At 49.3% G+C, this 25,720-nt stretch overlaps 6 protein-coding genes across 6 annotated transcripts; all 6 read right to left on the bottom strand.

Moving 5' to 3' along the window:
- Nucleotides 1-1,457: 1,457 nt before the first annotated feature.
- TRIVIDRAFT_139557 (uncharacterized protein) lies at nt 1,458-1,712 on the bottom strand (the record flags this gene model as incomplete). The annotated part of the gene is made up of 1 exon (XM_014097535.1): nt 1,458-1,712. A coding segment is annotated over one exon (255 nt), but the record flags the coding sequence as incomplete, so codon positions are not given.
- Nucleotides 1,713-2,647: 935 nt separating this feature from the next.
- Nucleotides 2,648-4,390, bottom strand: TRIVIDRAFT_66842 (uncharacterized protein; the record flags this gene model as incomplete). The annotated part of the gene is made up of 2 exons (XM_014097536.1): nt 2,648-4,013; nt 4,371-4,390. The coding sequence occupies 2 exons, from the start codon at nt 4,388-4,390 to the stop codon at nt 2,648-2,650; spliced, it is 1,386 nt and encodes a 461-aa protein (XP_013953011.1).
- Nucleotides 4,391-4,888: 498 nt separating this feature from the next.
- TRIVIDRAFT_66843 (uncharacterized protein) lies at nt 4,889-6,841 on the bottom strand (the record flags this gene model as incomplete). The annotated part of the gene is made up of 1 exon (XM_014097537.1): nt 4,889-6,841. The coding sequence occupies one exon, from the start codon at nt 6,839-6,841 to the stop codon at nt 4,889-4,891; it is 1,953 nt and encodes a 650-aa protein (XP_013953012.1).
- Nucleotides 6,842-8,729: 1,888 nt separating this feature from the next.
- TRIVIDRAFT_43883 (uncharacterized protein) lies at nt 8,730-11,245 on the bottom strand (the record flags this gene model as incomplete). Its single annotated transcript, XM_014097538.1, has 3 exons — nt 8,730-8,787; nt 8,845-10,763; nt 10,826-11,245. The coding sequence occupies 3 exons, from the start codon at nt 11,243-11,245 to the stop codon at nt 8,730-8,732; spliced, it is 2,397 nt and encodes a 798-aa protein (XP_013953013.1).
- A 733-nt stretch (nt 11,246-11,978) lies between these two features.
- Nucleotides 11,979-15,059, bottom strand: TRIVIDRAFT_204225 (non-ribosomal peptide synthetase; the record flags this gene model as incomplete). Its single annotated transcript, XM_014097539.1, has 1 exon — nt 11,979-15,059. One exon carries the CDS (start codon nt 15,057-15,059, stop codon nt 11,979-11,981), a length of 3,081 nt encoding a protein of 1,026 aa, XP_013953014.1.
- Nucleotides 15,060-16,026: 967 nt separating this feature from the next.
- Nucleotides 16,027-24,894, bottom strand: TRIVIDRAFT_157717 (uncharacterized protein; the record flags this gene model as incomplete). Its single annotated transcript, XM_014097540.1, has 6 exons — nt 16,027-18,478; nt 18,534-19,465; nt 19,499-19,513; nt 19,583-22,998; nt 23,057-23,217; nt 23,444-24,894. 6 exons carry the CDS (start codon nt 24,892-24,894, stop codon nt 16,027-16,029), a joined length of 8,427 nt encoding a protein of 2,808 aa, XP_013953015.1.
- Nucleotides 24,895-25,720: the final 826 nt, after the last annotated feature.

A 25,720-nucleotide genomic window follows, 5' to 3' on the forward strand; every position in this document is an offset into this window, starting at 1 on the left:
GAAGAGCGAGCGCAGTCGCCGTGGTCGTCGAGACAATTTCAACAGCGGCAAGGGGAGAACGCAAGGGCCGTACTGTAGTGTGCTGCCTCTCCTCCGCCGGCTGGGTAGAGAGACGTGGGAGAGTGCGTGCGAAGAGAGGATGAAGACGAATAAATTTTGGTGGACGATATGGATGCTGGCTGGCAACTTTGCTTTGGCGGCGGAAAGAAAGCGGTTTGGGATGTGGCTGCGCTAGGCTCAAACGGGTTGCCGAGCATCGAGAAGAGCCCTTGCGCGTCTTGATATGGCCAAAGGCGCTGTAGCAGCCTGTCGGAAGCCCCCTGCAGCGCCTACGGGGAATCGTGCTGTGGCCGTCAAGTCAGCGCCTGGATCTTACCCAGCCAGCCACTAACCTGGTCCGAGCACCTGCAGGCACGCCCTCTAGTAGCGGCTGTCACACCTGAGAGTTCCAATGACTGTTCCAGATGCCATCATATCGCCCGTAAGCTCTCTTACTAAGTTGATCGATGCTACCACACCCTACATAATACAACCTAACCTAGTACTACTCACACTCCCGAGTATCCCCGGACAGCTCTGGCTTCTCTTTCTCTGCAGAAGAGCCTTGTTTCGCTGCGTTGCTGATTTATTCAAAGATGGGTCATAATTGATCACTGTTTATAGTGAATACGCGATCGTGAACACAGAAACAGAGTAAGCACAGCAGAGCATGGCCAGGCTTTCTTTTACGTGTACTGTGTCGATTCACTGCATCCTTTCCCCGGCCATGTCATCCCATCAACTCGTGGGGCCTATGCGGGATGCCCTTGCGAGGTCCCTTATTACTCCAGTGTAATACTCCGTCGACAGCGACGACTAAGTGATTCACATTCCCCCTGTCTCTCAACACTTTTTACGGGTCAGGTGGATGTGTTGGGTCTCTAACAATGTCCCTCAAGTACGAGTATCCATACGAGTACACCCGCGCCCAACGACCCCAGCACATGTAAGGCATGTCTCAGACTTTGCTGCACCTGACAGCATCTCTCGGGATGAATAGGCTTGAGGCTTGGGTTTGGGTGTTGCAATTTCATATCAAGCCGAACCTTTATTTTTCATCAAGGTGGTCAGGAACCCCCGCCCAAAAACAGAGTTCTGCATTGCATAGCCTAGGTCTGGTGGTGACGCCGCATTGCAGCTGTCCCTCACTCCCGTATCTAGATATTCATGAGGGGAATCATATAATAAAAATGATGTGGTGGTAATACAAATACTTTCATAGATGACACTGATCTACAACCTCGACATGAGAAACCAAGGGGGGGCCGCTAATATGCCATTGCACGCTCTTCTTCCGAGTCCAGGTCAATAACCTCTCGAACCGCAGTATTTGCAACACCTTTTCGATTTGCGACCAAATCCGCAATCGACTGTGGCCTTTTCGCCGCTGCTTCCTCGGCGCTGTACAGCTGCCTGTAGAAATTAATGACGCGGGGATGGGCCATGACCTTGGTCTTGTCAAAGCCCAAGACTCTCAGCCCCTCCTGGCTTGTGGCACGGCTGAGTGCGACATAAGCTTGCCCCTTTTCAAACACCCGTCCCAGATTGACGGTTACTCTCTCAAGGGTCTGGCCCTGGGCCTTGTGGATGGACAAGGCCCACGCGAGGATCAAGGGGAGCTGGACTCTCTTGGCTTGAACCTCTCCGTTGGGAAGCTCCACCTTCCACTCCTCTGGCTGGCAGAGGATTACTCGCGCGACGCCATCTGTTGAAATGAAGCGAACGACAGGAAATTTCATGCCCGACCCGTCCGGTTCCGGCTCGCGGCTGAAGGCCTTCAATTTCCTGCGCGCCTTCGCCATGGCGTCATCCATAGCCGAGTCGTAGTCTTCCATGTTGGTCATGTCGAATGCCCTCTCGTCAGAGAAGGCAATCACTGTACCAAGTGATCCATTCACCAAGGACCCATCCAAGTTCTTGATGAGCATGACTTGGGAATTCATCTTGAGTTCGATGGACTTTGGCGCCATCATGTTTGCTAGTAACTTGTCTCGGATGTTGACATCTCCCGTGTCTATCGCATCATATCGATTTGCTTTTCCGGGCAAGTCTCTCAGCCGTCTCTCATTGGACCCATCAACCTGTGCTCGTGTAGGGAAGAGCTCGGCCGACTCCACGCCATCGTTGAACTCAAGTGGCCGTGAAAGCTTTTTGAAAGTGTCCACTGTGTCTTGGCTGATTTGTCCCAGTCGCATCTCGTTCAGCATGGCGGCGAATTTGGGATCACGCTGACGAAAAACCTGTGTGAGACCAATGGTGTGGTCTATTGATGTGCTCCAAGTAGCAGCATCAAAGGCAAACTTGACTTCACGCTTCTTGTCTCCATCAGGTACAGGCGGGAGCTGGAAGAAATCGCCTGTGATGATGAGCTGGATGCCGCCCCAAGGCCGGCCGTTGTTGCGGATGGTTCTTCCGATCTGTGACAACTTGTCAAACAAATCTCCATCCACCATGGATACCTCATCAATGATGAGGCATTTGGTACGAAGCCATCTGTTTTTGGCTTTAGGGTTCCTTCTAATTTTGCGCACAAGAGTAGGTGCATCTTCTTTTCCAAGGCCAATACCTATCCTCAAAAGATTAGTTACGTTGCGTCTCTGAATAACCATCAACCGACGAGCATTGGGCCTGCGGCAAGGTCAACATATGGCCTACCCGAGAAGCTGTGAAGCGTAATTCCTCCAATGTTACAAGCTGCAAGGCCAGTCGAGGCCGTCACAGCCACCCGCTCGCGATCCCGGGCATATTTAGTTCTCAGCTGGTTGATGATGGCTCTCATCAAGACGGATTTTCCCGTTCCTGCTGGTCCCGTGAAAAACACACTTTTCCCCTGGTTCACCACTAGGTCAAGCACATGCTCCTGCTCCTTACTCAGATGGATGGCATCGCCCTTGGAGGCATCGTGGGATTTTCCAAACTCGGGCGTCTGTTCGTCCACACCACGGGATTCTGACCGGGTTGTCTGTTGATTTTTGAACTGTTTCTTCTGCTCGTTAATGGTATTGACGGAAGCCTCCCACATGCGCGCTGGCCGTGTGGGTGGGGCGATCGCAGCAGCAGGAGCATCTTGGCTTTGCCTCTGTACGGGTTCTAAGCGGAAACTCGATGGCAACACTCGCTTTTTCTTTTGTGCGGGCAACCCCGACAGCTCACTCTCTCCGGACGAATCACGCTTCAGGGAAGCCGCTGCCCTTTGGGGTTGAGGGGGGAAGTAATGTGACGTGGGAGAAGAAGACCAGTCGATTACTTGAGTCGCCGGCGGGGGTGCAGCGGAAGAGGGAGGGAGAATATCTTCTTCTATCGGCTTTGGTTTTGGGTCGGGGAGAACGGGAAGCGAAGAGGGGGCCTTGTAATCGAGATCGAGGTCCGCATCGTCGCTGAAATCATCTTCTTCAAAATAAACTTCTTGGAACTTTGTGTTTGTGTCGGGACCAGTAAGGTCAACAACATCCATGTCGTGCTTGAACGGGTCCGAATTGCTGTAGAGAGTCGCCAACGCTCCCGTGGCAGCACTGCTTGGGTTTGTCGTAGGCCGTTGCTGCTGCACGAGGCCCGATGATCGGTCTTGCAGAGGTTTCGAAAACGGAGCCGTCCTCGCCGACGAAGCAGAAGCGGAAGCGGAAGCGGAAGCAGAAGCAGAAGCAGAGGCGCTGCTGGCGTTGGCAACGGACTTCTTCAACTGGTCTCGAATGTCGGTCACGGGAGCCGCCGGGCTGCTGGACGGGAACAGCTGCTTGGACAGGGCAGTGCGACCGGGGGGCTCGTTGGCCTTGAAAGCCTTGTTAGCCTTTGCAAACATGGAGTCGAGAGACGGGCGAGTCGAGTGAACATGGGCGAGCTGCGCTGCTCTTCGAAGGCTCCGCGAGGTCGGCGAGGGTCGAACCGCGAGGTTGAAGATCATATACAGGCGCCTGGGGAAAGGCAGGGCCTGGAGGAATAGCAGTGCCGAGCCAATACCATCAATCAGTTTCTGCCTGGATAGGGTAGCTTGTCAGATCGAGATGCCGGCTAGTACATATTGATTGGAGGCGCGTCTCTAGCCCGTGCAATCAATCAACGCGCTGAACTGCTCGCGTATCCATGCAAGCTTCGCTTTATTTTGTTTGTACATGGTATGCTTAGTCATCCGATTTTTCTACCACTTTACAGATACTGCTGCATGCTCTTTAGCATCTACATATTACTTTAACAAGTACACAGAGATGCAGAACGATAGATAGCAATTTTCTATACTTCATTAATTTTGTCAATAAGCTACGAGGTATCTAACCAGGTTGTGTCACATACGCTTGCAAAGGCCAGGGGGCTTAGACGGTGCCTGGCTAACATACAAGCTCTGCCGATAGAACATTTGCGTCATACATGTACCTGACTTAACCTGTAGTGTCGCTTCTGGACAACAAATATAGTGTAAGGAGTCGCTTGCATCCCAATATCACAGTAAGTTGGAAGATTTGATACTCGAATGTATATATATGTATGTATAATAAAAAAGAAGTGGCCGTGCCTGGAAGAATCAGAAACCGGTTTTAATACCATTGCTAATAACAGTAAGTCGGTAGAAATTACTACTGGAGGGAAAAGTACGTAGCAATAACCTCTCCGTCTCTAAAACAAATTCAAGCTATCATATACTTGCAAGGGATGATTGTCTCCCCCCCCCAAAGAGCTAGAAATATCTTGGTATAATTTTTTTTTATTTAACTATACAATTTGCAGATGCGACCAGTTTCCACCTCGATGACAATTTAGCTGCCAAAGAACTAGTATCAAGCGACCCAAGCAATGAACTATTCACTCTGAAACGAAGCCAAGACAAAAGCAAAATGTCAAACAGCAAGAAAGTACATCATCTCTCATATCTTGCATGAGTCGTCGACCTCCGCTGACTCTCTCCATTCCGCACAGGGCTGCTGCCACCCAGATCCCACGCATCTTGATCTGTACGCTTTCTCTCAGCCATATATCGCTGAGCATCTTGCCTTCTCCATGGACCGCGGCTCGACCCAGGCACCATAATCTCATCATCGGAATCATCGCGGTATCGCCTTGGTGGTTCTCTGTACTCGTAGTGGATTGCTGGGTCGCGTGCCAGCTCTGGGCGATTCCGGGGATCATCTGCTAGTGATGTGCGGCTGAGTCTATCCCCCAATCGATCCATGTCTTGACCACCTAAAGAATATCGAGATGTGTGATAAGTGGGAGATCTCTGGCTCGCTGGCGGATCCTGTATGATTTGAGGCTGGCGTGCTGAGCTCATGTTTCCTATAGTCGTGGATCTTGCCATTACAGGTGCGTCCATGACCCCTTCGCGGTATCCCCTTTGCTCTATGTGCCTCAACATATCTGCTTCTGGCACTGCTTTGATAGGATCAGGCGCTGGAGGAGGAATGCCGATAAATCTGTCGGCTGGATTATGCGGTCTCTGACGGCGGGCTACTTCCAGCGCAGCTGATTCGCCTCCATTATGATGTTCGCGATACCTGCTTCGGCCTCTTCGCCCTTCGTGATGAGGGTGAGTGTGGTCGACAGATGAGTTTGGCGTCATGTTGGTATCGGAGTCTTCGCCAGAGAGAGAGCTGAATGAAGTGACGGAGCTTCGGGATTTATGCGACTCTGCTGTAGCTTGGCGCTCCATTCTAGGTGCGTTTGATTGAATCCTGCGATTCTGTGCTTCGATGGCTTGAGAGATGTTGCTCTGCGGATTCGCTGGAAGAGACGGAGGGGGAATGCGGGCTGGTAGTGATGATAGTGGTGGCTGAGATGTAGGAGAAGATCCGTTCGGATAAGTGGCCATGATGTTTGGAGGCTGGTTCAATGGGAAGCGACATTGAACTTGAGGCTCAAACGCAAGCTGGCGAGTCTGAAACTGTGGCAGAGAATGGGCGGGATTATACTGAGCAGGCCGTTGTAGAGGAGGCTGATCAGGGATCGCCATAGGCAGATGCTCATTGAGAGGCAGGCTCCTGCTTCCATGTTCTCGTCTCTCCGTCTGCTGGGCCTTCAGCATCCTCACACAGTTTTCATTGCGAGCTGGTGCTCTCCTGAAATACGCCGTCACTGATACTCGTTCTTTCTTTGGCTTGGATCTTGACGGCGATCTTTTGGACCTATGTCTCTCTTTGCTCCTCTTCTTATCCTTGCTTCTTCTGTCATGCTTCCTATCATGTCCCCTAGAACTCTCGATTCTCTTGAGCTTCCAGTCCAGCTGAGCAAGCGTGTAAATAAATCGGGGATCTGATTCCATGTCCTCCAAGTTATTCCACGCATGGTCCAACTGCCTCTGGATCGCTGACGAAAGCTCATTCTTTTTGTCCGTCACAGAGCCGGTTTCCTTGTCTAGCTGACGGACTTTGCGTCTTGCCTCTTCTTGGGAGATGTCTCTCTGCACCGTGTGCGTTGCCTTCTCCCAAGTTGGAGGCACAGGGTTACCTTCGTCGTCGATGTCGTATGGGTCGGTCGATTTCTCCATACGAACGACAATGAGAGAGGAGAGGCGCTTGCGGGCTTCTGCCTCGGTCATGTTCTCGTCGCGGATGTCAAACACGTCGATGTTTCGCCGCGACCGAGGCTCAGGAATTGGCTGATGCATGGTGCGAGCATTGTGTGGTGGGCTGTAGTGTGATGAAGGATGAGGAGGCATCATGGACTGGCTTGGAGGAGGCATTCGTCCAAAGTCTCGCTCTCCTGTTTGATGGACTGGTGGTTGGTGGGAGGGTTGATGTGATTCAGGGCGGCGAGACTGTCCAGCTCGTTGATTGCTGCTGAGCTGGATAACCCCTGCAGGCAAGCCCGAGGTCATACTTAAACGAGTTCTCAAAAATGACTTGATTTATAGAATTTGATGATGGCTTGATAATGAAAGAGAGGGGAGGCTAGACGATGCAGATAGATATTGAAGGTATGTCCCGATATATATACCCCGAGCTATCTCTACGTCTACGTCCAATCTCGAAGCTAGAGATGACAGAATCAACTATCCAAAAGTGAGGCGAAACACTAGATATGAACCTGCGAAATCGGTCTACCGAGCATGAATTCATGTGGCATGTCGCAATTCCGCAGACAGTGAGAGTGAGGCGAGAGCTGCCAGCTACACACTAGATATGCATACTTGTCCCGAGTTGGTGCACTTGTATGCATCGTGCATGTACACTTCACATGCCGTCGCTGGTTGCTTTCGGTGAACGAGATGGATTTGGTTCGGAATCCTCCGTGCGGGGGATGTTGTGCATAAGGATGCGGCCAGGTACGTGGATGTGACAAGCGATCTCGCGATTCTAGCCGCATCTGTACCTTGAAGGAATCGCAGCAGCCTCACAAAAGATGAAACTCGGAGGTTCTCATCATGTACCCCACGCTTGCGTTTCTGGTGTACGTGTTGCCAGCACCCTTTTGGCCCTTTTGTCCGAGCGGAAAACGTGTAAGAGTAACACTCGCGCGCCTCACATCTGCTGCAAGATATCATCATCAATGAGACAATCAATCTGCAGTGATCCCTGCATCAACAGCGCGCGCCTCATCATCCCCTCCATCGACTCGACGCACCACATGAAACCCCTTTGATCTGTCAGCTCCAGCGAGGTAACCAGCCGCCTCACCGTCCGCTCGATCGAGACGGAATGCCGCTTGTTTGCGTTGTAAATGCCGTGAGTCTCGAATGCCTTGCACGCTTGCGAAGCCTCACTGTGCAAAACGCCTCGTGGCTTTTGAAACCATTCCACACCATTTAAATTGCATCCTGCATGCGTGGGGGCGACGCGTCCATGTTTCTAAAAGGGCTTCCCATCCAATCCAATATGTCAAATCCCACCGTTTGCAACACGATGAAGCTATCCAGTAGCAAGTGCTGGCGACTATATGTATTCCGTGCCATTGTGTAGCACCACGTTCTCAAGCGGAGGCCCAAACTGCCACCACCACGTTACACCAGGAGAGCTTGATGCTCTGTACAAGCATGTACATAGACTTGACCTTGACGGCTAAACTGATTCTCGTGCCACGTTGGCTCTTGGGATCATCTACGCAGCGCCAGTAGGAGCGTATTATGACAGGACGCGCTCATCGATTCGATCGGAGGCATGGCTGTAATTCGATGAGCAATCTTGCAAGCCTCTTTGACGTGGCAATCTGTGGATGGTGATACGCAAGGCAAGCAAAACGCCAAGGCGCTTTGCTTTTGGTTGCCTCTCGCACACATCTTTATCGGCCAATCTATTCCATCTGCGAGCATCAGCCCAAAAGGGTCCTGACAAATAGTATAGAGCACTGTGATAGAATCAACTTGTTTACGCCTCACCGCTAGATCAGATACCGCACTGTGAGCTTCACTGAGGTGTGAGGGATTTTCCCATCACCTTGAAATCACCAGATCAATCGTAGAAAGCTGTACTCTGCCTCGCACATCTGCCTTTCCTGATTGCAGACCGCCTTGTAATGGAGCACCCAATCTCTCAACTTCGGTGCGCACTGCAGATCGGGACAGTAGGTAAAGGTAGCCAAAGCCAAAACAGGCGGTCATCATCGGACCGTGAAATTCATGTACCTGCAAGCCCCTTTGCTTGCTAAATCGAGGTTGTTCAAGTGACTCTATCACGCCTCATGTACCGTCTGGCCCCCTCCAAGCCTTCTATCAATGCCAAACCAATGTATTTAAGTAAATCTGAGCAAAAACATCCAATTACTGCCCCTTAGGCCAAATATGTGTAAGAGTTTTCTTCTCTCTCGAGATAATCCTTCTCAATCAGACTATTATGAAAGTTAGCTTATCTGGTTGTCACCCTCTTAATTGTTTCTTAAGCTTACCTCTCGATTTCCTTCTTGATGGCGGCCGGCTCGACACTGCCTCTCTGCTTGGTCAAATTGATAACTTCAGCCACTAGCTCTGCGTGGCCCATTGTCTTACGGCTCTTCATGATACGCACGATGGCTGCCTGCGTTTCAAATCGCCTATCCTGTGCAATCTTTTCGTGTGTAGCCTTGTTTTCTTCCTTGGTCTCCTTCAGCTGGATCTGGTTGATCTTGACACGATATTTGGGGTCGGTAAAAGCCTTGTTAAAGGTAAACGTGTCCGTAGGATTCACATCGCGCCCCTTAGGATGCTTTGTCAATACACGCGCCTTTCCACAGGCCAATGACTGAAGTGTTCGGTCCAAATCACCCCCCTGGAGGCCGGTGGCGGCTGATATTTGCTCATATGCCAAGAACCCATCTGCAGCCACATCGTTGAAGAGCAGGAGTACGGCAGCCTGGAAAGCCGACACGAGCAGCTCCTTTGCTCCCTTGGGAAAGGTTGCCTTGATGGCACAGTGCGCGAGAGAGTGCTTCCATGTCAAGACTCGGCCCGTGTGCTTGTTCTTGTAGTGCTTATCAAACTGGTCGATGCGTGTGGCCACCTCCTCGGGCAGATTGAGCCTGACATCGGGGTACGTTGGCCAGGCGGCAGCAGACAGGATCATAACCTGCAGATCCACCTTGCCAATGCGGTCGGGACTACCCTGGCACCACTCCTTGTAGCCCTCCATCTCATCTTTGGCGAGTTCCTGATCTTTAAACATTTGCTCTAGATTATGTGTGAAGTTTGAGCCGCACTCGCCTCTCAGTTTAGTGAGCATGTTGCGTTCCGCATCTTGACTAGCGCTACGACCCATGAGAAGGCGGCGAGCCAGGTCTTTCTTGTAAAAGGCCTCAAAGGCATCCTTGCCTTCGATGAATCGGAACAGCTCGAGAGCCTGGTCTAGCTGCCTATCGAGTTCAGCGTCTTCGTCGGCGCTACTAGCATGTCCCGCTTTCTCTGCTGCAGCTCGATCCTTGACATCGGAAAGAAGCTCCTTAGGGAGAGCCCTGATACCGCCACGAAGTAGCATGTCAATGTGTTTTGCCGTCATCTCGCCTATCTTGGATGTGCCCGATGACCAGCAGTCGGCAGTCTTCCGGTCGTTCATAAACTTGCCAAATGCCTCGCGCATTCCCCAAAGGAAATCTTCATCCTTGTTGAAGGCATCGCGCACTGTCAGGTCCAGTGCTCGCCGCAGGTCCAAGAGGCGAAGCACCATCTCGTCTCCTCGTTCCTTGTCAGATACAATCGAAGCCCCGGTTTCCCGGATGTAGTCGCCCCATGGCGTCTTCAATTTCTTTTGTATGCCCGACAATCTAAGAAGGTCATACAACCCCTTGAGGGACTTTATGTCTCGATCGGTCAATAGATTGGACAAGCTACCCCCATGAAGCAACTTCTCGGAATATTGGTCGATAAGAATATTATGCGCTAGCGTCATTGATTGCCTTTGTGTTGTGCTGTCCAAGTTGTATGTCATGCATCGGCGATCTTCGAGCTCCAAGAGGCGCTCGCATTTCTCAATGTATTCTTTCAAACTCAGAGGGCTGCAAGTCTCGCCAAACTCTTTGAAATACGCCTCAGAGTGCTGCAGGTAGACGGGTTCAAACTGCTTTGTGTATACTCCCAGCACATACAGCATCATGAGGGAATCCTTGAGCAGTTCGGGCTCCCTCCGGCTATCATTTCGGCGATCGAAGTTGATCAACTCACAAATTGCCAAGACGATGTCCGCTCCAATGGCCGGACTTGGACTTGTTGGTTGGAGAGTTGGCGCTGGGAAAGCCATTCTGCAGAAGCGCGTAATAGCCAAGTCGTTTATTGATGACAGGGATTTGAGGAGCAGATATGTACGGTCAAGGTAGCTGAAAGTCGATCTGATGAGGATCTAAACGCCGAGTGAGCTCCATGTTGCGACATACGGGCCAAATGCGAAGGGTCTAAACATACCGTTTGGGAATTCCACGTCTTCCATTCTGCCAGAGTCCTCCTCAGGACTTCGAGGCTGGAGACATTAGCCGCACTCTGTATCCTGGGAAGGATAACGTTCTTCAAGTGCTTATCAACTTTGTCCTTAAGCGTCCGATACACCTTGTCGCCGTTGTCACTGCGGCACATGTCCTCGACACCGCGGTAGAGACGCTCCAGCGGAATAGCCGGGCTCTGGTTGCTGAAGATTGCGTCGAGTGCTTCCTCGAGCTCCCTCTCCGTCCGTGCATAGTACTCTTGAATCCGCGCTTCGTGGTTGATGGGGCTGCGCAGATTCTTGATGATCAGCTTCCGCGCTCCGCCAAGCGGCTGAAAGGCCGACTGGCGCTTCGTGAGGTCGATGACCTCGGGCATCTTGCCCCTCGCTTTGGCACTGGCCATGGTCGAGCTGTCGGAGAACCTGGGCCTCTTGGCTGCTGACGGTGAAGACGACGACGACGAGGATAGGCGTGGACGGCGGCGTGAGGGGGAGGTCGGTTCAATAGTCGCTGGTTGCATGAACGTTGATTGGCACAGGCAACTCGGCGCAAGAGGCACTTCTGTCTTGACAGATCGGGAGACGGGCCGGGATCGGTGGCACGGGAGACTCGATGATCGGGAGACGAGACGGGCTAGTCGGGAGGTTGTTTGTCTTTGCTAGCAGATGCCGTAATCTTTAGCACTGGGACTCTGGACTGGCGGTTTTGGGTCGAAGTTTGGGAGCTTGGGTTATTATGTCATGATGGATGGAGGGAGGAGTTTGGGCGGCAAGGCGGGACCCCGCGATAAGGAAATTCTCGATTACAGGGGCTTTGGCGAGTGTTTTTGGCGCTAGCAACGCGCTACAGAGCCTCTAAACGCGCTACAGAACCCTTCAAATTCGATCGTAGCGCTCCTCGTTTAGCACTGACGCGCATCTGGAGTGACGTCGATGACCATATCCATTGATACCCAATCCATTCATCATCACAAGGATGGCCTTTATGTCGACACCTTGATATACAAATTTGAACTCTCATGATGACCTATGCTGCCTATTTCTAACCTTGCCGGTTTCTTGAATTTCCTCTCTACATGAATCTCAACTCAACTCAGCCATGGCAGGGTCCAGGGCAGATCGTGACAAGGAAGAGCCCTACTCTTTACCAATCTCCAGGCAATCCTCAAGATATCGCCCAAGTGCTTCAGGAGTAACAGACGTCAAGATACTCGCATCTACACCAGCCCGTTCAAGAGCACGCACCGTATTATCAACACTGAAGTGCGCCATTCCTTCGTACAGCTCCCATCGCTTCTTATGGCTAAGCACCTCCTCCTCCAGTACCGGGAGTAAAGGAAATAGCCTCAGGGGCGTGTTGCTTTGGGCATCCTTGAGTTCCTTTATCCAATCAGCATATGGTATGCCTTTCATTTCAATGTCACAGAGATTCCCAGTCAACTTGAAAAGGTCGTTCATGTCAATCGATTTCCCGACGTCTGGCGTGATGTGATATGCATGACCTAGATTCTGGTCCGACGTTGATATGGCCTTGAGAATTGTTGCCACGTCATCTACCGCCATGACTTCTTTTCGTTGATTGGGTAGTAAAGGGTAAGATTGAAGCTTTGCGCAGTCTGAGAGAAGCCGGCCCATGAAGTCGTCTGGATTTCCCATCCCATTGGTGCTGCTGCATAAGACAAAACCCAGACGATAAATCGCCGCAGGGAATCCTTTCCGCATCAAGCGAGACACCATCTCGTCTGCCACCCATTGACTCTGCCCGTAGCCATTCTCATATTGTAGAGCTGGCTCGAGGTAAGGCTCTAGCGACTGGTCCTCGCCAAGCAGGCCATCTTCTACCATCAATCCAGTTGGGCCAAAGGCGGATATGCTGGAGATGTAGTGGAACGGTTTCAGATGCCCATCAATGGCGAATTTGAGCAAGTGATAGGTTCCTAAGACATTGGACTTAACATGGCTCGAATACGGCTGAGTATAGTCGACATGTGCTCCAAGATGATAAATGACATCCGTCCGATCCACCAAGCTGTTGTAGACACTCGTCTTGAGACTGAGCATGGGTTGGCTAAAGTCGCCAGCTACCACCTCAATCTGAGACTTGATCGGCTCAACAAAAGAAAGGCCATACCGTTTGAAGTTATCCAAGAGCCGTTTCAAAGCCTGATCGTCCGTAGCAGCTCGCACGAGACAGCGCACTTTACCGATTTCTGGTGAGTTCAACAGTTCCTGTAGGAGAAAAGGCCCTATGAATCCGGTAGCGCCAGTAAGAAGCACATCGCGTCTATCTTTTCGTTGCGGAGCTGTGCTGGATAGGAATTCGATCTTGTCGCTGAACAGCTTTGCATCTTCCTCCATCCTGACTGTCACTGGCTTGACATCAACCAGCCTTTGACCATGTTGAGCTTCTTCAATAACCAAAGCCTGGTCCTTGAGCAGTGGATTCTCATAGACTTGATCAGTTCGAAGAGCAACATTGAAAGTCTGCTGGATATATCCCAGCAATGCCGTGACACCAAGAGATGTCCCGCCAAGCAGAAAGAAGCTGCTTGCTTTATTTATGGCCTCCATCGGAACGGCGATGAGAATCTGAGCCCAGAGTTGTTTTAGACACTTCTCTATTTTGCTGAGTCCTTGGAAATCTGGTGTGTTGGCAGCTAGGATATACTCATGGCGCTTTTGAAGCCCCTGTTCTAACAAATCCGATGTCTTTTTGTGGTCGATTTTCCCATTGTTGTTGAGTGGCAGCTGCCTAAATTCAACGAGTTCTGGAACCATGTATTTAGGAAGCCTCCTCTTTGCTTCTATGAGAAGGGTATCAAAATCTCTTTGACCTTTTTTATAGACAACACAGGCTATAAGATGGTTAGCATTTGAGACGGAGCTTGAGTGTTTCATGACTGTGACGTTATCAATCAAGTTTGTTTGCATCAGCTCCATCTCAATCATGTCTAATTGTACACGGTGGCCGTTGATTTTGATCTCCCGGTTCTTGCGCCCTGCCCAGCACTTATAATCCTCGTGTACGTCGATCTTGTCGCGTGTACGGTATAGTCGAATACATCTATTTGGATTGTGAGGACGATTCATGGTAATGAAGGACTCAGATGTTTTATTCTCATCAAAGAGATAGCCAGGGGATAAGCCAGGTCCGCCAAGCCAGAGCTCTCCCGACCCCGAACCAGTGACGAGTTTCCCTTGTTCGTCTATGATGTAGGCATCCGTCTGATATACAGGCCTTCCAAGAGGCATGCGGCCCAGAGCAATATCCTGTTGTGTTATAATGTGCCAGAAGGCAACAATAGAGCACTCAGTTGGTCCATATCCATTGACGAGTTGTTTTGGCGCCCCCTCCTGTAAGACACTTTTGCATGCGCCAATACTGGGCAGCTCTCCGGCTATAATAAGAGTGTGCATTTTCGAGAATGCACTTGGGTAAAAGTTGGCCATTTTAATAAAGAGACCTGACGTAATTACCATAGTTGTAACACCTTTTTCTGCCAACGTCCTCGCAAATGGTCCAGGGTTCAGGAGCTCCCGCCGGTCTACCACATCGATAGTAGCACCAAGGAGTAAAGCAACCCATATATCAATTAGTGAAGCATCAAAGCTGGAGCTATTGATATGCCCAAACCTCTCTCCAATGGCTGTCGGACGCCCCCAGATTTCATCTTGAGCTACTCTCAGGATGCCACAGCCAAGTACCTGGATTGCCTTGGGCACCCCAGTAGTGCCCGATGAGAACATGATGTGTGATCGAAAGTCAGAAGGGGTATCCCTCGGTAAAGTGAGATGTGCTGGATTAATCCCCATAGAAGACTGAAAGATGCGGTCCGTGGAAATATTCGCCTCAAATATTGTGCCTTGAAATTGAAGGCGGTTTTTGTTCAAGCTATCAACAACCAGGTACTGGGGTTTGGCGAATGTAATACGTGCTTGGAGATCTGCCTCAGAAAGAGTTGCATCTAATGGAAGGCAAGTCCCCCCTGCGTAAATAATGGCCAGTTGGGCAATGATATGTTCAATGCCATGCTCAGTAAGAATTCCGACAATGTCTTCATAGACAATGCCAGATTCAACCATCTCACGACCAAGCAATTGTGCCATGAGATGGAGATCTTTATAGGTTATGGTGGCTTCATCAGAGATGATGGCTATCTCATCCGGCATGCTGCAGCTCATGGCAGCAACAAGCGGGCCAATGCCTTCCATGGTCATGAGTATGATGAATAAAAAATGGTTCAAGGAGAGGCTGAAGATATTTGAGCGTTATATAAAGTAAACAATTTGCTACGCAAGAGTATTGCTCGTCATTTTGTAAAAGACCAGACACCACTTTATATAAATACATAGAGAATGATAACCAGATGCGTTATAATACTTTCCCAAGGTAAGGGCATGAAAATATCACCAAACGCAAAGAGGAAAGCTCCAGGCGTTTATCACAGAAACGGGAGCCTCGTCAGCATGCTAAGAAGGTTGTCTCCACAATATAAACATGAAATTTATTTCAGCCACTTGTCGTGGGGGTTTTATTACAAGCTGTGAGAGATGGCCCAGCAAGGAGTACGATCAAAGCTGAAGTCGAATCGAGATGATGCCACCGATGGAATCGAGAACTCAGTTGATCGGATCCAGTTGTGGGTATGAAGACGAATTTCTGCGACACAGCTGCGCCCAAATGTAATAATCAAAATGATTGATCACAAAAAATTCTGCAAGACTGGAAGAAGTGTGTCTGGTGACATGGAATGAGGCTAGCTGAATGATACAATATTCCGGCTGGAGTGCAACATTCCAAATAGCGCAGCCTTGCGTTTTGTCCGAGATCAAAGTGCTACACAACAGGCTTGTGCTGTAAGATCTGCTCCTTATTATTGAGCTATTGTATGAGAACAGATGACCGTTCTTGATATCGATGTTATGCCGCCTGGTGATCAATTTATATCGTATCTTCAATGCGCTCATCTCAATTCCCATAATTACTCGCTATATTAGATCATATCTCGTATAGAGTATTGTACAACCTCAGCATCCTCTATGTCATATTATTGCCTTGCCATTAGCTCGTGTCAGGAGACATAACTATTTTCTCATGCATATGCAGCCCACCCTGTAAAGCCAAGTTAGTATACCCAACAACCTGTAGAATAAAAAAAAAAAAAAAAAAAAAAAGCCCTCAGCATTACGTACCAGAATACAACACCGCAAGATTTCGCTCATCAGTTGCCTGGTTGATAAGATCATTGACCGTGGCCGTCACACTCAGCGTCTTCGAAAGCTTCTTCCTCACAACCTCCAAGGCTCGGTCGCCTTCTGATGGTTCATTCATATGACTCCCAGTCTTCTTTGCCTTCTTCGTGTCCACGGCCGCCTGGTCTGCGTCGTCAATGGCTCCGTCGTCATCCTGTCGAGCCTTTTGTAGTTTAGCCAGCCGCACCGGAGAAACAGACCAGCTATATAGAGGATCGTATCGTAACACATCCAAGATTGTCATGATTGAATACTGCTCTTCTCGTAGCGCGTCAAGAGTGACCTCACAACAGCGACGGAACACGCCTTCTGTCTTTGTAATCCCCATGCCATCTACAATATCTCTGGTAAGGCGAAAGGGTACAAGCTCCGGTACGGGCAGAATTCTGCCAGTCTCAAATGCGATACCGAGATCAATATGGACAACCTCTCCAGTCTTGGTATCTAGTAGAATGTTGTGACCGTGGCGGTCGCCCAGGCCGAGCACATGTCCGAGCATTGATATAGCCGCCGTGCTCCGCGTGTATGCTAGTCGCTTTACGAACCACTCATCAGGGTCTACAAAGTACTCCATGAAGAAGTAGCGCATGACGGGCTGAAATCTTTCCGTGACCTTTCTGTATGTGCTGATACGCTGTTCCACCGTTCTGTTCTGGACATTGAATATCTCTTTTCGGCATTGCGAGCCCTTAAGATCGCGAGGGTGGTACCGCTCATGTGCCGGCATCAGAAATTCATGCAGTGGAATTGTGTCGCGGACAAACTCAATCAGTCCAGACGACGCCGTAAGCGGAAGCACTTTGTACGTTCGAATGCCCAAGTTCCTCTGTCGTGTAGCTCTATGAAGCTTGAGCAGGGATGAGACTGCCGCAAAGACTTGCTCCATGATGGCGTCTTGACGGAGGTCGTCCTGGCCACCCTTCACCAGCTGCTTATATTTCGCCCCATCGGTTCCAATCGCAGTGATAATCTTCGGCGCACTCACACCAGAGGCGATTGTCATAGTTGGTTCAAGCCTTGAGATCAAGGGAACTCTGGAATAATCTTTGTTGGCATTAACCTCGATGTGCATGGTCGGTGGAGGTATACGGAACTTTGCAAGGTAGTTCATCAGATTTTTGGCCGCGGTGGAATCTTTCAGCGCAACTTTTGCACCGGATTTGTACTTTGCTTGGTCTCTCTCTAGGGCAAGGGCGTGGTAGCATTTGCTTGTTTTCTCAATCGACACCCAGATATCAGCAACGGCTTTTGTGTTTGCAAGCTTTGCTGCGATTTTCTCGTTGGCCCTGACACGAAGGACTGCTACTTCGTCCTTTTGCTGAACTCTCGCTTTGGTGCCGGACCAGATATGATACATGCCATGGTAAGGGTGATCGACGCAAATATTGTACACCAAATTTGAGAGCAGCTCCTGAAATGCTGAATCTTGGTTCTGTAGCCGCGACGTCAGCTGGCTCATGAGGCCTGCAAATTTGGCTGTGGGGACTTTTGAGAGATGCCGCGTTACTGCCTTGTTAGTCGCTTCATCGTCTGATCTTTCGAGCCACAGCGCCGTGAATCGCAAGGCGTCGTTGTTATGTTCATCAGAAGAAGCTAGCGATAACAGGTAGTTTTCAAGACTTAGACGAACAAACTCGCTGCGAGTCATCTCGACACGGCGCAGCTCTTGCTCGTCGAGGTCAAGCCACTGCTTCTCTTTTGAAAGGACATGTGAGTATTTGGCTTTGAGCTGCGAGTCTCTGGTAGAGGAAATAAGCGACTTGAGCTCTTCAACCTCATCATTTTTGCCCTTCTTTAAGTTTTGCAAACGCGTAAGATCCTCTAAGCTGTCTGGATCTTGGAGCTGCTCGTCACAGAAGACGGCAAATTGGTGAAACACCAAACCTGCTTCTTTTGCTTCGACGCCGCCTTTAAGCTCCTTAAGTGCTGGCTCCAAATACTTCTTCTGTATATCTCGGGGTTTCTCTAGACGAGCGACGGACATCCTATGACCAATCTTTGAAAGAAGGTCAGATCTGCTGACAGGTATCGCTTGTTTCTTGAGCGCTGTGATATTGTCGATGCCCTGAAGCATTTTGATCGACGTGGTCATTTCCCCGTGATCCCATAAAGAGTTTGCCACTTCTATCTTGATAGCAACATCGACATGAACGCCCAGGTCTTCACAGGGCTTAATGAGATCGCTCAGAGCCGTCGAAATGTTGAGTGACTCTTGTGTAGCTTGGTGATAACGATAGATACCAGACGCCAAAAGCATTGACTTGATTTCCATCTGCCGAATGCCTGCCACAGAAAGTGTGGCATTTCCAAGAATTGATGCATGTTGCGTAAACATACTCATGGTCGTTCCTCGACAAGACAGGATTTGGCTGACATCATCGTATCTGTATGTGTCTTAGTAGCTGCAGATCAATCTGACTTTGAACAATTTTTACTTACATGCCACTTCTCATCCACTGACTGCGTTCCTGGAATCTGCTCATCAGGCCTTCCAGTTCTGTCACATCTGCAATGTTCAAAATCTCGTCAAGCTCGGATAGCGCCGCCAAAGCTCCCAATCGGCTTCTCAGTGCTGTTGCATTGCGGTTGTTGCTGACTAGGTTCTTCATCGTTCGAGCAAAACCATCATATATAGATGCCCGGATAGCTGAGAGGTTCGTAGCCTGATGCATAGTCTGATATGCTTTATATGTTACAACAGCATGATGGTCGCTCGTAGCTGGCACAGGAAGGTTCCATATTTCGAGTCTTCTGGCGGTATGAAAGGTGCTTTCTATAGAAGATGGAGTTGAGCCAAGATTTTGTTGCGTTTGCATGAGAGAATGAGATAGCCCGGCAAATCCAAGAGTCCCTAGTGCCTTCACGAGGGCATGGGCGTCCGACTCTGAAGTATTTTGCCGCAGGCGAATATGGCTATCATACTGAGCGCCTCGGAAGGCTAGATTCTTTGTCCCTTCTTGTTCATATTCTAGGCGGGACAAGACATTCGACAAGCTTGCCTCTTCAGGTAAGCCGTAGTACGCATCCGGATCATCAATATTCTCGAAAATTGCCAACAAGGTTTCGTTGATATCTGCTTCTTTGGCTACGGAGGACCTTCGAGACGCGCGGGCTGTTTCAGAAGCGGCTATTTCAGCGAAGAGGAGTGCTGTCTTGTGCATACCACACCGGGTTGCGGATGATGCAGCCATAGCGTAGTCAATATCTAGCCAATGCAGCCGGTCTGCTATGGATGCCTCTTTGGGGTATTCTTGGGTTCTAAGATAAAGAATCGTGTTAATCAGGAGCTTGATATTACCTCTCGCCGTAGGCTCTGCTGATCCTAGCCATTCCTTCATGGCACCGGATAGTGACTTCTTAGTAGCTTGTTGCTGCTCCAATTGGAAGTAGAGCACCAGGTGGACGATGAAAGGAAAGGCCTTTTCAGCGAAACCCTTGACTTTCAGCAGCACTGGTGAAAGTACGGAGAGAAGGATTGAGCTGGGCACTGATTGGGAAAGGAATGCGCTCAATCGTCGTAGCCAGTTCTGCGAGGTAACATCTTCAGTCCACGAAAACTGATCATCATCTGGTAGTCCAGTAGGCGCAGTTTCTGAGGGCGGAGTGCGATATGATCCCCATTGAGATGCAATGAAGAGTGACTCAGACAGACTTCGCTGGCCTGCCGTGACTAGGGGTCCATCGTCTTCGACAACTGCTTGCGATATTGCAGTCCGCAAAGTGGCTTCAGCTAAGCCGGCTGTGACGGAATTGGGATCCATCGTAAGGTCTTGGAGAAGATGGAGGAGTCCCATTTCAGAACCATGGGGCCCTGGCGCTATCTTTTCATATTGATCAAGCTGTGATTCTCGTAAAATATCCTCAGGAATGGTTCCAGAGGCTAGAAACGAACGACCGACGACTCGACCTGCCCAGGATAGGTAATTTTCACTGAGATTTTGGGCTCCGCAGCTTTTCCATACCGCCGAAGCATGAGCAATGGCATTTTGGTCGCTTTCCACAACATCATTTCTGCTATGTGTTGGAATCGTAAAATCGCCACAGAGAAGGCCAAGAGCAAGTTGTCGTGAAGATTCGTTAAGTAACTGGCTCTCTGCTATCTCATCATTTAAGATATCCAAGAGAAGCTTGCTCTCCGAGGTATTCTTCTCCGCATTCCCGGAAGACCGTATATGAGCTGCCGATAGAGTAATGGATTTGAACAAATCATTCTGCGACTGGCTCTCAAATCTTGGTGAGGTATAATCTGCTAGATACTGACTGAACCACTCATGAAACTTCTGTGCTTTACTCATGGTAGCCTTGAACTGGCTCTCTTGAGTAGTGCTAGACTGGCTAGACTCAAGGAAAACCCTCAAAGAAGCCAAGGCCGACAGAGCGTAGCCAGCAAGAAATGATGGTACTTGAGTCAGGTATGATTTCCCCCGAGAAAGCAAATATTGACTAATTCCGAGCGCATCGTCTGCGCATTCAGAATCCACAATGAAGCCTCGAATAGAACTCAATAGCATCTCCAAACAGTATGATTCTAAAGCGACGGGCCCGGCCAAGCATACTAGTATCCTCACCTTGCGAAGGACAGAGCACGCGTGAAGAGATCCGAGCGCTGGATGCACCGTGTTGAACAGCTTTCGAGCAATAGCAACTACTACTGCTGGCGTCCAAAGGTCGTGAAATTGGAACTCGGTGCCCTGACAAAGACGTATAAGTTCATTGAACACAGATTTTGCTCTGAACATTGGCTGCTGATTCGGTGGAAGATTAGCTGGCGAATGCGCAATAGCCTTGATTGCTTCCAAATTCTCGCCCGCATATTTGAGGTGCGTCTGTTTCAAGAAGACCTTTTCCACAGGGTCTTCTTGATCAATGAGATCGAACAAAAGGGCAACTATGTCAATGAAATGAATATATACCGACTCGATATATGACTTGGAGCCTAGCTTTTGCTTGATGCGATCTTCCCCCTTTGCTTTTTCTTGGCTTCCAAATGTGGTTGCATATAGTAAGCCATATGACAGTGCGGTTGCAAAATTCTGCTGGATTAGCTGAGGCTCTGATATGCCAACCAGTCGAGCTATGTCGGCACTTGTATTCTCCTGTCCTCGCATTATTGCTAGACCAATGGCTTCAGCTTGTGCAGACTTCAGCAAATCCCCAAGGCTGGTATATCCAAAGATGGAATATGGAATACTCTCTACTGTGTTGACTTCCAGCCAAGTGTATAGAAGCTGGCGAGAAAACAGCCGGAAGAGTTCCGTTGGAGACTTCAGATTTAAGACAATAGATATATCCGCTAAACATCGTTTTGCGTAATCGGCCGACTGAGATATTTTGCCTGGAGTCTCAAAAATATGATAGGTACATCTCCTGAGAAGAGTAGGCCAGCTGCAAGCGATCTTGGATAGAACCAGTAAGCGGAAGGCGATGCCTGCGCTATTATCGGGGTCCGTTGGGAGGTTGTCCAAGACATCCACGAAAACCTCGTCGTGTAGCATTAAAATATAGAGCTCAAATATATCGGCAACCCTCTCTGCAATGAAGCATTTGACCTTCATTGGACCCTTCTTTAGTATGAGAAGCAACGAGGTTCGACATGAATCAAGCCCCAGGCTTCTTCCGTATTCGGGATTGATCCTCAACAGAGTGAATAATAAGCGGGCAAGTGACATTTGAGTCTTTGGAGAAAGAATGTTGGAAGGGAAGCAGACTTTGACAAAATGATCATATAGATCGCCAACCATATCCGCCAGATTCTGGTTATCTTGAAGCCAGGTGTTGCTCAGACCGTCAATCACCTCAATGCAAGTGGTTTGAGCAACTTCGCATGACTGATATTCCGGGTTCCCAACGATCTTGCCAAGTCTTTCAACAATGGCCAAAGCTGCTTCTCCATCCACAACAAGATCTGATCTAACAATCTCTATTAAGAGACGCTGGCATGAGAGGAGCTCGTCATCAGACAGCGCCAAGAGATCATTGACGTATGAAGCCGTTAATAGGCCTAGCTGGCTTTTATCCTGGTGGATAAGTTTTAGAAGTGTTAGCCTCAGCCTTGTGTCGATGTAGAATGCTTGAGGATTGAGGCACAATTGTATATTCTGCCTTGGGGTGGAATAAGCGTTGGACGCTGTCACAACTTGGCTGTTGTACGAGCCAAAATCGTCATCTAAATCCATAATATCAGGATGATCTCCTGAGCGCTGACTTGCTTGTCGCTGCTCTATGATTTCGGACATCTTGGAAAGAAGATTGAGAATGCCAGGACGCTCCGCACACAGTTGACTCAGGTTTGTTGTGCTGATTTCGGGTATGCACGCCCTTAGCTCTTTCAAAGTCAACTCGACGAATGCTGTAGGTTCAACGGAACATAGTGCAGCTGAAATACCGCTCTCGGCAAGCTCCAATAGAAGCGCCTCTATGGATGAAGACTGAGTCGAGTTAAGATCGCTCAAATGAGGCATCAGCAATGTTCCCATTATGCATGCAGACATAAGGCTTTGAAAGCGATCAAATGAAATTTGGGTTCCACCGTCACTGGCTTTCTTCGTCCATGAAGCACACAACTCTTTCAGCTCTTCGATTTTAGGATAGAGGAGTTCTAAAACAAGCTTTTTCAGAGCAAAAAAGTTGTTGGCGTCTGCTACGAGGGGGAGAGCCTCTTTAGCTGATAAGTAACAACACTCGCTAGAAATGGTGTCGCAAGTCTCATGTCCCAATAAGAGAAGATACTCGTTGAAATCTCCAATCTCTCTCTGGGATATCCATGTCTCACCCAACGAACCACCAGAGGCAACATCTTGACGGGTTGAAGAAATGGGTTGGGCCCCGCAGCATAGATGCAAAATGTTGACGAGATCAACAGGGCGTACATGTGCAGATTGGAATGAAGAATATGCTAGCTCACCTATTAAAAATACCAGGATTAGCAGATATCAAGATAGCTTTTCGACTTTGAAACATACTCGGATTCCATCGTAAGAAAACCCATCTTATGATGTGGCTTGAGGTGCTATGGCTGGCACTAGGTAGCCTCGAATTGCGAACATGGAATAAATGTGACATTAATGCAAGAGACGTGTCACACAATATGCCAGGTCCGTTGATATCTGCTGTTGTAATAATGCTGTTTATATCGTCCGACAGATTATGGTATGGCAAAATATCGGTTTCGATTATGCTGTGCAGTAAAAAACAAGCGGCACGGCTCGTTGCCGGAAGGCTGACTGAGCGGGCAGCCAAATGCCATATTTGTCTCCATATGTCCTGTTGAAGCCGACACTCTTTGGACCATAGAGCGCAGCTGTAGAAGGTTAGCAGTGGACAGGCACAGAAACGTTTTGACGTCTCACCTGGCGCAAGCAATTAGGGCCCAAGACGCCGTGATGGCATTTTTGTCTCCAGCAAAGCCAACAAGATCCACGAGAAGCTCGTCGATCTCACTGTGACTCAAAGTATTGGTTGCAAGCATGAATGGCACTAACTGCAAGGCAGTTCGAACAACTCCGGCATGATTCGATTTGAGCTTGATTCTGAGAGGATTTGGATCCTGTTGGATCCGTCGCTTCTTCCTAGGTTGCTCTCTATTTTCAGCATCCTTGTCCCCAATATCCTTTTTAGGACGTAGCAATATTGCCTCTAAGAAGGCAAGATTCTGAACTATTGCCCAATGGCTTTCTCCTTCGATATTGTGAGGACGGAGCCCAAATAGACCAAGTTGCATGACGTGACCTTGTGAGGGTGACGGCGTGAAGGTCAAATCAGCAAGTTGGAGACGAAATGCCTCGCTTCGTTTGGCATACTCCTGCCATAGAGGCTCAATCAAGTGTTCCAATTCGTTACGTACATCTGAATCCCACAGATTGACTGCAAGATGTTCCAGATGTAGATGCATGAGGAATATGCTCCTTGATATCTCATTCCTCAGAGCCTTGATCAATTCATCCTGAGAGACTTTTTCTGCGCGCCACCAGTAGCTCATATGAGGTAAAAGGTCTTTCGCCAAGGCAATTGCGTCGTCTAGGCAGTCTGCTTCAGTGGCTCGAAAGACTGTGTTGACGATTGAAAAACACAGTGTCTGCGTGGAGCCTGGGCTGAGATGTTTGCTATTTAAGACTCTCAGGGCCAGGTTGGTAATGTCTTGTGCTCCCCGAAGGATCGGAGCATTGGCCGCTGAGACTAAGTGATATAGCCCTTCAAGAGCATCTTTTAATGGGCCACCTTCTCCCTGTCCAGTGTGACGCTGGGCTTGCAGAGCTGAGTTTGACCTTGGCAGAGATCGAGAAGAAGAGGCAGTCGGCGCAGGAGAAGGTCTCGCAGTGTGAGGCAACGAAGCCGTGTTGGCTTCGCTTGGAAGAATATGGTCAGCAATGTCCAGAAATAAGTCGACGCAAGCCTGCCATGGCTCTGCCTTTTTTCTCGCCAGGAGCTCAACATTAGCCTGCCGAGACACAATTTCTGTCAGGGCTTTGACATAATCTTGCAGTAGCGGCCGTACAAAATCTTCGTCAGGGCCAGGCAAGACTTGGGTGATGTGATCTATGACGGCAAGCAACGTCTTCCGCCCTATCTTGGTGGCGCCACGGCTTGCTGCCATCCTGACTGCGGCCGCACATTTGGACAGTCGCGACGCCGCAGTATTCGCCGTCGACTGTGACTTTTTCTTGTCATAGTAAACTGATTTTTGGTTTAGCACAAAGTTGAATATGGCCTCGAATATTTCGTGGTAGCTTTTATCTCCTAGATCAGAGCTGTGGATGATGTTAGAGCAGAAAGGCGACCATGACACAGGTGAATAAACCATACAGATTCGCAGATCTATTCCTCGGACTTAAAAGTTGGGCCAGATCTTGAGATGAACATTAATACTGAACGATATTCGGGGATTTGTGACAATTCTCATACCATCCACCGCTTTCTCGCGATCTCTAACGTTGCCTGACTTCACCTTGCCTGCAGTCGAGGTCAGTACGAGTAAGACACATTATAAGAGATGGCGATGAACGCACTCGCTAAGAGCATGACGCTTGATCCGTGAGAGGAAGCCATTGTGCTTTTGCATTCGAAAAAAAGGATTCGCCAAGTCTAAACTCTATAAAAGGACTATTGCAGGCTTGCTGATGCGTAATGGGATTCTATATGTTGGTATTTTGGTCACAGAGCGGTTCGCGTCGCGACAGTGCTTCATCCGTCAATAAGCCGTTGGAGCAGCCGCAGTGCGTGTGAGTGCCTATGATGGGAGTATCATAACGAAAAATAAATTTTGGTTGAAAAAAGGAGAAAAAAATCAAAGGAAAAGAAAAGAAGTCATATACAGAACAAGGCGACTTTTATGTTCAAATAACGGCAACAATTCACTTGTCCCCAGGCTTTCCTCGAGCTGCAGCCCGTTGCCTAGAACTGCGTTTTGAGCTAGGCGCAGCTGCGAACTTAGCTGATGTACCGGCAAAATCTTCACCGCCTTCCCGAAAGACGCCGCGAACAAGGCTGGCAGAATCGCCAAAATATCCAGAAGCTCCAATCCACCAACACGGTCGCTTTCTCACGGCTGGCACCGATTTGCGCGTCTGGCGTTTCTGGGCGGCTCCCGTTATCGCGACTTATTCCAATTCCAATATGCAATAGCGTTT

The sequence above is a fragment of the Trichoderma virens genome, assembly GCF_000170995.1.
Source record: "Trichoderma virens Gv29-8 chromosome Unknown TRIVIscaffold_85, whole genome shotgun sequence".
Classification (NCBI taxonomy): domain Eukaryota; kingdom Fungi; phylum Ascomycota; class Sordariomycetes; order Hypocreales; family Hypocreaceae; genus Trichoderma; species Trichoderma virens.